Source organism: Lacerta agilis, chromosome 8, assembly GCF_009819535.1.
Source record: "Lacerta agilis isolate rLacAgi1 chromosome 8, rLacAgi1.pri, whole genome shotgun sequence".
Lineage (NCBI taxonomy): Eukaryota > Metazoa > Chordata > Lepidosauria > Squamata > Lacertidae > Lacerta > Lacerta agilis.
The window spans coordinates 71015695-71026072 of NC_046319.1; the positions used below are offsets into that span (position 1 = coordinate 71015695).

Genomic DNA, 10378 nt, shown 5'->3' on the forward strand with positions numbered 1-10378 from the left:
AGGTACCTTTATCTTTACTGTGGAATATACCAGCTACATGGATCAAAGGTTTGAAATGAGAGAAGATTTTCTTAGGAGTGAGAGCCAGTTGGGGAGAGGGAAGCCCAAGTTTCTTTTATATAGGATTCAGCAACCCTCTCCGGAATATAAGCTAAAAAGATTTACAAGTGAAAGGATGTTGGAGTAATACTGATACTAACAAGCGAAAATGGAAACTGTGATCTGAAATGAAAGGGGGAGGGGAAGTTCAAGTATGACAGTATTGGAACGGCAAGAGTAGTTTCCCTCCATTTAAAAACAACAGACAAGGGGAAATTTGTGCTACTGATGGAATGTAATCTAATATAAGATAAAGTTTAATTGGGCCATAAATCTCTTGCTGGAAGGAAAATAATTTGGGGGCTGTGATAAGAATGCTGCACAGATTCTGAGAATTGGAAAGGATTAAATCTTCAGCACGGTCGAAAAATGCCCACCTTTTCCCAGGCTGAGAGGGAAATGGTGAAGATCTGTGACATGTTTTACTAGTGAGGCAGAAAGGTTCTAGCAGACTGCCGCCTGTTCTGAAACATTGAAGCAAGGGACGGAGAGATAAAAGACCTCTGAGAAACTTCGAGATTCAGTTCCGCCCCAAGCCGGGATGGGAGAAAACAACAGCTGGGAAGTGAAAGAGACAGCAGCATATACAGACAGAAGGAATCTCCATGGATATAATAAGTTTTCACATGGAGGGCAGAATAAAGATTATAGTTTGAGTTCCTCATTTGAAGCTTTATAAATTTATATATTGTAACACCACGAATGGAAATAATTATGTAGCTGCTAACTAAGGGATTATTATAACTAAAATGTAACTGACATTAATGAAGATTATGGAACACAGTGACACCCAAACCATGCGGGGAGCCACTTTAACTAAAATGTATTAATTGATCGTTGATTGGCACTTTGATAATGGTTTAATTTGGGAATTCTTATTGTTATAATTTGGCTATTGTTGGGGGTATATTGGAAAACTAATTTTAATTTTTTTTAAAAAAAAAAAAGTGAATTGGGGAAGGAGGGGGACATTCTGTCCTTTAGACTAGTTTCTGAAGAACTACCCACTTCTACTTTCCATGTACTCAGCTCTGTGTGTTCTCTCTGTTTCGCTGAGCAAATATTCTTTGCATCTCCCTTGGGAGGAGAGAGCTCTTTTAGAGCTGGAACAGCTTCAATTTCTGGAGGAGCTTTGATAACAAACAACTACTATTCCTTGGTGTCACTGCATAAAATTTTCAATTATTTAGCCCATTTTTTGTATTCTAGTCATGCTTTGGCAGAATGCTTGGAAGAGAAACTAACAGGTTTTGCCAAATGTCATTGTTAAGAGATAATTTTTTAAAAAAAATTGGCTATCATGCAGCTGGGCTTACTTTTCAGGCATCTGGCAGCAAAATTTAACATGTAGGGGTTAAGGCAAACAACTGGACCTGTTGAGGGAATTAGGAGGACATTCCACTGAGGAATGTGGGGTATTTTGCCTGAGAGGATCAGCAGGGGGGGGGAGAGAGCATAGGATATTTTGTCATGGATGCAAAAAAAGCACCTTCCAGCTGTTGAAGGTGTATCTCGAAGGCTGTGCCCTAACACCCGTGATTAATTGTTCTGAGCATGCACAAAGTGCCTTCCCACTTGACCCTGAAGTCCAAAGTGAGGGGAGAATTTCAGGGCCGACAATGGGACATAACCCAGCATTCATTCAAGAAACGGAAGTTATGAGTTGATGTCATAACCAGAAACCCAGCAAATGCACCCCATTTAGCTTTCCAGAGAGGAGCACAAGAGAAATCTGCAGTCTTTGAAACATTTGCTTTATTGACAAGCACACAAGCAGATCACGAGTGGAGGCAAACAGGCAAGTCTTCAAGGCAGCAATCTCCAGAGCTACATGGCCTTCAGCCTGTGCTCTCCCTTCAAACAACGCTAGCTTATTCTCTCCCCACTCCCTGCCCCTCTCTAGGACCCTTTCAGCTGTAAAAGCGCTATCATATGCAGACCACCTGTCTCTGCGGCTCGAATTGCCCATTTAGGAACATCTACAGCCATCAAAGGAACACTTAAGGCCCTCTGGATAACAATCCCTGAGTCCAATTAGGCATCACTGATAGACCATGCTGAAAGACCCATTTGCAGTGCACAATGAGCTTGCAATATTCTAACCAGAGGATATGGAAAATGAGTGGACTCATTCTATGATTTTTAGACTCTGGTTCAGAGGCATAAGCTGTTGTCAAGATGGAGGCATTATGGTTCTTTGTTCAAAACTGAGTTGAACTAGAGGACAGGAAATCCCAAAAAGGCATTTCTGAAGCTGCTTTCAGAAGTCTGGCCCTACTGCTTGTGTCACATGGAAATACAAACTTAGACTTGTTAGCTCTTAAAATTAATAGCTCTGGTAACAAGGCAAGGCTGGGGGTGGAGCTTGTGGTTTTGTCGGATCTGGAAGTAGAGCCTATTTCAAAACCTCCTTATTCACAAAGAAGTAAGCAAGCTGTTTGCATGTATATTTGAAAGCCAGTCTTGTTCCTTGCATTTCTGGCAACTTTCCCTCCCCTTTCCCAAATCAGCCAGGTAAGTACTTTGCTGATTAATGACATCAACTAATTCAACTGTGAAATTTAACAATTAATAACAAAAGTGTTACAGATTAGGGAGCTCCCTGCAAAGGGGAAAGTCTGGCACATGTTAAATCGCTGGGCCCTCTGCCTGTATTGAGATGCTGGCAAGCAGATACTCCTTTCACTGCAATGGGCCTGAACAACATGTAAATAATGGGAACTCCCCACTCTGCCTGGAGCCAGTTCTGAGACCTGTTGGTATAGGGTGGTAGGCAGATTAAATTAATAATAATTTAAAGGTACACGGGTGATTCTTCTTCCTCATCTCACGTCTCAGCCGTGCAGAGTTGGCACTAGCGGATTCTAGGAGGAGGAGCCTAAGCCAAGATGGCCCAGATCCTGGTTCCTTGGGGACTGACCTGGAAGCAGTGGTTCAGGCAAGCCTATTGCTGCAGATGTTTTAGCAGCAGAGCCCCCACCGCAGTGCATTTGGCTTTGTCACTGGATGCTGTATTCAGCACCAAGATTCTCTGGATAGGTCCTTGCCGATGTCGCAGCTTTCTGTTTTCTGTGGGCCCAATCCAGAGGGAAAGATGAACAGAGGGCGCCACTCCTTTTCCACTGTTCATGGCCTCACCAGGAGCAGGTGAGCATGCAGTCACCAGTGGAGGCTCATTCATTAGGGCAAAGGATGTGCTGAACAACTGGCTTCCGCCTGCCTGCCTTGCTTAACAACCCACTCCAGGGGTGGCCCTGCCCATTAGCTTCCTCCTCCAGAGTGCTGTCCTTGCAGAACTCAGCAGAGAGGAGGAGGAGGAGGAATGAACTCTGGGATGCTTGCTGAGAAAGCGGCGAAGTCTACAGTGTGGGCTGAGCCTTGTGACTCTTCAGACTTCCAGCTACATCTCTCGATCTCTTTGCTTCCACCACAAACTATGAAAGAGACAAGACACGCTTGACACATGATGCCACAAATTGCCGGGTTCTGCTTAAAACCCCATGCGGAGAAAAAAGGAAAGCAAAAACTGCTTCTATCCTTGCTTGATAGAGCCCTAATGCCCCTGGTAGGTAGTGTTGCTTCATATACACTCGCAAGTGGTTGCGTAAGGGGTGATGCACCAAGCAGGAGGGGAAGCTGTTGGCAACAACCTCGTTTCTGGAGGGGGGTATCAGAGCAGGCCCAACAGGAATGGCCCTACCATCGGGCAGAGTGAGGCAGCTGCCCTGGTTGGCAGTGGCAGTGAAGGTAGCCTGCTGCATTCGGCAGCGGTGGAGGCTGCAGTTCCTCCCCTTGCTAGTATTTCAGTTCTCCGCTGCCACTTAGGTTGGGTTCTGTTCATTGGAACGGTCAGTGCAAAGTCATCTTGTCCTTGGCAAAAGGCAGCAAAATGTCTCAGGCATCGCATGAGTCAGGCATCAGTTGAAGCAGAGACGGCAGGCACAGAGTCGACAGCAATGAGGTGGGCAGTGTTTCCTGTTACGGGTACGCAAAAGTCATTTCTTTTCATCTCTTTAAACATCAGTTTTGATGAGCAGGAGTCTCAAACAATCCCACAGAGATCTTGATTGGTAATCAAAATGTGCAGATGCAAGCTGAAGAGAAGTCGCAGGGGGGAACAGTGTACAGAAAGGGTACTTATACGTCTCTTAAAACAGGGTTTGCGAAGGCCACCAGCGATGTCAAGTAACTGAAAGAGCATTTTGAACATTCTCCCATGTTGCATGTAGGGTAGCCACCTTTATTCTGGCAAAATACAGGATAGAGTGGGGGTGGGGGTTGGAGGGAATCCCCCCCCCAAGCTGGTGCTGAAGTGTCTTCAAAGCAACCCATTACAATCTATTTCAACCTAACAGGATGGCCTCTCTGGAATTTATTGCACATACATACACATGAATTTGTTAATCTGTCTGTGCTTGGCTATCCAGAGCTTAAATACATGACCTTTCACAAACCCTTTCAAACAGATGTGTTTGGAGCGGATCTCTTAACTTGGCACAGATTGAGAAAGAAGACCTGAAATACAGGACAAAACTGTATCAATACAGGACGTGGCATTTCACATTGAAATATGGCACAATCCTGTATTTATGCAGGACAGGTGGCAACCCTAGCTGCATGTGTTCAGCAAATCCGGGCAGCAGTTTCTTCTGTAATTATCAAGTTTCTAGCCCTCATTGTTGGAAGCAAAATGAAAACAAACCAAAAAATGCAATCTGGGGGTGTTAAAAAGCTGAGAAATTGGGGTTGCTGGTGTTTCAGGGAATCTAGTCATTATGCCAGTTCCCCGTGACCCACCACCTCTTGATGAAAAAATCCTGTTCACACTTAATTGCCTTCCTCAATCCAGCTGCAGTAGATGCTGTCTCTACACCAGGGGTGGGAAGCTGGTGATGGTCCTGATGTTGCTCTATTACAGTTCCAATTATCTCTGAACATCAGGCATACTGAGTGGGGCTGATGCACTGCAATGTCATCTTGAGGTCCAATGGTGGTAATAACAACAAACAACAACAACAACAACAACAACAGTTCTCCCTGTCTGCTCTACACACACACACCCAACACTCCCTTATCTTTCAGTCAGCAGCTGGGTTGGGATGGAACGGCCCCCCATTTTTCATCCCCCCTCAATAAATACATTTGCAATGGTCAGATAATTTGCTGGACCACGAGTTAGCTCATCTGGTTAGAGTGAGATCATAGAATCATAGAGTTGGAAGAGACCACAAGGGCCATCCAGTCCAACCCCCTGCCAAGCAGGAAACACCATCAAAGTATTCCTGACAGATGGCTGTCAAGCCTCCGCTTAAAGACCTCCAAAGAAGGAGACTCCACCACACTCCTTGGCAGCAAATTCCACTGTCGAACAGCTCTTAACTGTCAGGAAGTTCTTCCTAATGTTTAGGTGGAATCTTCTTTCTTGTAGTTTGATTCCATTGCCCTGTGTCCGCTTCTCTGGAGCAGCAGAAAGCAACCTTTCTCCCTTATCAGATGCTGATAAGGCCAAGATTGTGGGTTCGATCCCCTTATGGGCCACCTGCATATTCATGCATTGCAGGGGGTTGGGCTAGATGATGCTCAGGGTCCCTTCCAACTCTACATTTCTATGATTCTATGAAATGCTCCTGGGGATTATAAAGAGACACAAGTAGACCAAATTCTAAAAATGAGGAATTTGCTTAAAAAGCATCAAATGCACTTTGTGTAAGAGAGAGAAAAGAAATAACACAAAACCGCAATAAAATAAAAGAAGGTGCTGGTGCTGAATCAGTTAAGACAGATTTAAAAGCATTTTGAGTTAAAAGCATTCAGGGAAAGACCGTAGCTCAGGACTGAAGCAGTTGGCCTGAATGCAGCAGCTCCTAAGTTCACTCACTGGCATCTCTACATAGGGTTGAGAGAGACTCCCTTTCTGAAACCCTGGAGAGCTGCTGCCAATCAGTGCAAGCAATAGTGAGCTGGATGGGACAGTAGTCTGAATCAGTGTAAGGCAGCTCAATACATTCCATGTGAGTGATTAAAAAGCACTCCCCTGCCCCAATTTATTGGTACACCATTAAGGAAAAAAAATAACTTTTTACGAAACACCTATAAAAACTGTAGATTGCACACACTATTTTAGAAGAGGCACACACAAGGAAATGGGGAGTTATGCAAGACAACTCCCTGCTGAATTATAGCTCTGTGTTATTTAGTGGGTAGTAGCAATTTTGTATTCTTCGCTTCCAGCCTCCATCTTTGGCTGGCCATGGTCTAAAAGTGGGGCTCTCCTGCTGGGCCCAACTTCACCACAAAGCAGCGACGTGGCAGGTTTCCACACTACAAAAAGCTGGTCCGACACCCTGTAAACTAAATGTTCTCAAGTTGTGGTTCATAAACCATTGGTGGTCCATCAGCTCCATCCAAGTGGTCCATGGAAAAGATGCAAAAGGGTCAAGAAGATCTACAGTCCTTCATTTTTCCAGGGATGGCAATGGAGGCTATTTTGAGCAGCATCTTCAAGAACAAATGCAGAAGCAGGCTAATTCCTGAATAGGATCCGAGAGTAAAGCTGGCAAATGTCACACCCAACTTTGCAGAGCTTTGCTCGCTAAAACAGGGATGGCTGTTGCATTAGAGAGGCAAGGATGTAGTTCCCAATCTGGTTGCCCTCCAGATGTTGTTGTCACTACAGCTTCCATTACCCCTGACTGTCCACCATGTTGGCAGGTTCTGATGGAAATCAGAGTTATAATGATATCTGGAGGGCATTAGGTTGGGGAATGCTGCCCTGGAGTAAGTCCAATTGATCACAATAGGACTTAAATCTCAGTAGATATGGATTGGGGCATACCAAGGGGTTGGTAAGGTTGGTCCCCACCAAGGACTCAGTCCTGGGGGTGGGGCCACAAAAATCATGCCTTGCCACTCTGACTCAGAGTGGCTGAGTCCACCTGCCCATCTGTTTGCTCCCCAGGCTGCTCATCTGCTTCTCTGGGTGGCCGGGCAAGGCACACAGGCTCATCTGGGTGCTTTGGTGGAGGAATTTGGCTGCTGGCATGGGCCATCACAGAGCAGGCCTGACCCCAATGGCCATGGAGGAATTCACTGGTGGAGTGAGCAAGCATTTTGAGTTTCTGGTTCATGGTCTCTCCCAGTTTCAGAGGTGCCAATACCCTTTGCAAGGGTACAAGGGATGGGCACCAATGCAGCTCCTTGCCGAGGGAGCTTAGGTACACCTCTGGGCAGGATTACACAGCACACTGGTGATCAGGACTAAGAGGCATCGAGGAGGGCTGAGAAGTCCCAGGTTGGCAGAGTTGTGTGCATTTAGCAATGCTCACAACACAAGGGTGGAGTAAAATGTCTTACCTTGTGTCAGGGACTGGCTAGGCAGAGAGGACTGGTGGGAGGCACCAGCTGAGGAACTCCCAAGGGAAACCCCAGAGGAAGAAGGCTCAGAGCCTGGGAGTTGGTGGTGGGACACTAAAGAGAGGTCAGCAGGAGAAAGCAGGGCTGGATGCTGAAGGGGCAATGGAGTTGAGTGAGCAGGGAGAGCCAGTGACAGGAAGCGGTCAGACTCCAAGGCTGAAGCGGGGGGGGGAGCGAGCAGGGGGGAGTGTCAAGAGGCTGCTGAAGAATCCAGAGAGTCTGCTTCTCCTACTGTGACAAGCTCTCTTCCCTCCTACTCTCCAAGAACACACAGAATAAAGAGGAGGGCAGAGACCAGAGCTGTGCAGACACATTTTGAGACTGCTTGGGAAACATCTGGGAGAGGAGGAGCTTTAGAAAGGGTGGGAGACAGGGACCTTCAGTCCTGGCAACTCCTCCATAGAGGCAAGACCTGCTGGGAAGGGTTGCTGAGTTGTGTGCCATTTCCTTGAATAAGGAGTTGACTTTACTGGCAATGGAGCCTTGTGTCTTTCATGCTGATCTGTGCATGACTCCAGCCCTGACACCTTGTGAGTCTCAGCCTTATTTTTAAAATGTCCAGTTTCTAGCCCTTGTGATTGCAGAGAGAGAGAGAGAGAGAGAGAGAGAGAGAGAGAGAGAGAGAGAGAGAGAGAGAGAGAGAGAGAGTAGCTTGAATATGGATGGGCAATATCTGGGGAAATCTCAGGATTCAAGAAAGGGAAGCCTGAGCAGGATTTCTAATTGTCAGAGGTGAACTTTCAGTACCTAATTCCTTGTCCCTCCTTATAACGAGCAGGAATAGGATAATTCTCCTATCTTTTTAACCATGAAAAAGACGTATGTCAGTTCTGCAGAATTGAATATAGGCTGCAGAATGTCACTGCAAGGGACCTCGCTGCAGAATGTTGTTATATCTAAATGCACAGTATACACAGGTCTGTGTTTAGGGATCCTCTCCTCTCCAGCTGCACAGTCAATGGAGCACTGTGATGAGATACGGTGACTTTTAAAAGAAGAGTGCCTTCTCTGGTTTCTGCAACACTGGCAGTTGCTTATCTCAAACACTGGTGGCCACTGGTGCCTCTTCAAAAGCTGTCTTGAAGACCTGCAGCAAGGACCTCCTCACTGCATCCTTGAACTCCTGCCCCACAAAGACATAGAGCAAGGGGTTGATGCAGCTGTTGAACAAGGCTAGGCACTTGGAAAGAGGGATGGCCACCAGGTGCACAGCATCTGGAACAGCATCCATAGAGATCCTTGCCAGAGCCAGGGCATGGTAGGGAAGCCAGCAAAGGAAGAAGCAGAAGACCACCCTGGTAACCACCAAGAAGGGCTTACTGGACTTGTTGAGCTTCTTCTTGTGCATGGTCACCACCAGGATGGTGTAGGAGATGGAGATGACCAGCAAGGGCAGGAGGAACTGGTAGAGAAAGATGCAGATGGTGAGGACCTCTGCTTCCTGCCAGTCCTGGAAGATGTCCAGGTTGTTGCAGGAGCTCCGGTTATTCTTCTCCACTGAGAGCTCAGTAAAGAAGTAAGAGCTGGGGACGAAGAAGGTAAGGGAGATCATCCAGAGGAGCCCGCAAGTCCCCCATGTGAGGCACGGGGTCCGATAGTTCTGGCACCAGACGGGGGCCACCACCAGCACGCAGCGGTCAACACTGATGGAGCTGAGTAGCAGGACACCGCTGCACACACTCAGCCCAAAAAGGCAGTTGGCCACCTTGCAGGCCACTGAGCCAAAGGGCCAGTGCAGGTCCAGGGCCAAGTTCAACACTGTGACGAAGATCAGGGAGGTGGAAGCCAAGTCGGCCAAGGCGAGGTTGAAAAACCAAATGGTGTTGGAGGTCCAGCGGAGCTTCCAGCCAGTGACCCACAACACTATCCCATTCCCGGTCACTCCAGCCAGGAAGATGAAGCTGAAGATCACCCCAGTGATGACCTTTACAGTGCTGCGCACAGTGGCTTCCTCCAGGAGCAGAGAGGATGAGGAGACATTGCCTGCTGGGCTTGTTGACATCTCCCTGCCAAAGAGAGAAGGAGAAGGAGAGAAAACCCATTTAGCATTAATTATAATTTTTATATAGTACCATCACTTATGTTGGGGTGGAGAGCGCATTGGTTGGGCTCCAACTCCCATCAGCCCTAGTCAGTGTGGCCAAAGGTCAGAGGTGATAGGAGTTGTTGCCCAGTAACAGCTAGAGGGCTATTGTATTTTACTGCAATGCAATCTGAATTCTATGGAATGAATATTTAAGAAATAAAAGAAGCAACAGTAATGCAATTTAGAATCATGCAGCATCTAGCACATTACAATTGTTACAAAAGGCAGAAATAGTGATCCACCAATACCGTCTGCAATTGTCAAGTGGTCTGTGGGGAAAGGAGGTTTGGGGACCACTGGAATAAGTTGTAGTGGTTTGACGTCCCCCCTGGCTCTATGGGCCCGGATGTGTCACTGAGTGGGGCATGAGCTCGTCCCTTGCTTTCCTGCAGCACATAGTTAAAACTATGGAATATGCAGTGATGGCCACCAGTTTGAACAATGTTAGAAGGCGATTAGACAAAATCACGGAAGGTGCTAACCATGGTGACTATGCTCTACCTCCACTGTCAGGCATCAGCACACCCATGAATGCCTGAAGGTGTGAATCACAGGTGGGCAGAGAGTTGATGCCTGCGGGTTCTGCTTGCAGGCTTCCCCAAAACATCTGGTTGGCCCTCTGGGAGAATAGGAGGCTGGACTGCAGGGGCCTTTAGTCTGATCCAGGAACGTTATTATTAAGTTCCTGTGCTGAGTGCTCATTGCAAAGCCACATCAAGGCTAAGGGAGCTGTCCAGGGTTAGGTGCTGTAATATTCCCAATAAAAGCATACTCTGGACT

The 10378-nt window shown here is 46.9% G+C and overlaps 1 protein-coding gene across 1 annotated transcript; it reads right to left on the bottom strand.

Moving 5' to 3' along the window:
* Positions 1–8216: 8216 nt before the first annotated feature.
* Positions 8217–9514, bottom strand: LOC117052375 (chemokine-like receptor 1). The gene has a single exon (XM_033159250.1). It carries the CDS (start codon positions 9512–9514, stop codon positions 8552–8554), a length of 963 nt encoding a protein of 320 aa, XP_033015141.1. The 3' UTR covers positions 8217–8551.
* Between the last annotated feature and the right edge of the window lie 864 nt (positions 9515–10378).

Excerpts from the sequence above, each read along its gene's own strand:
- LOC117052375 (XM_033159250.1), bottom strand. The coding sequence starts at position 9,514 with ATGTCAACAAGCCCAGCAGGCAATGTCTCCTCATCCTCTCTGCTCCTG.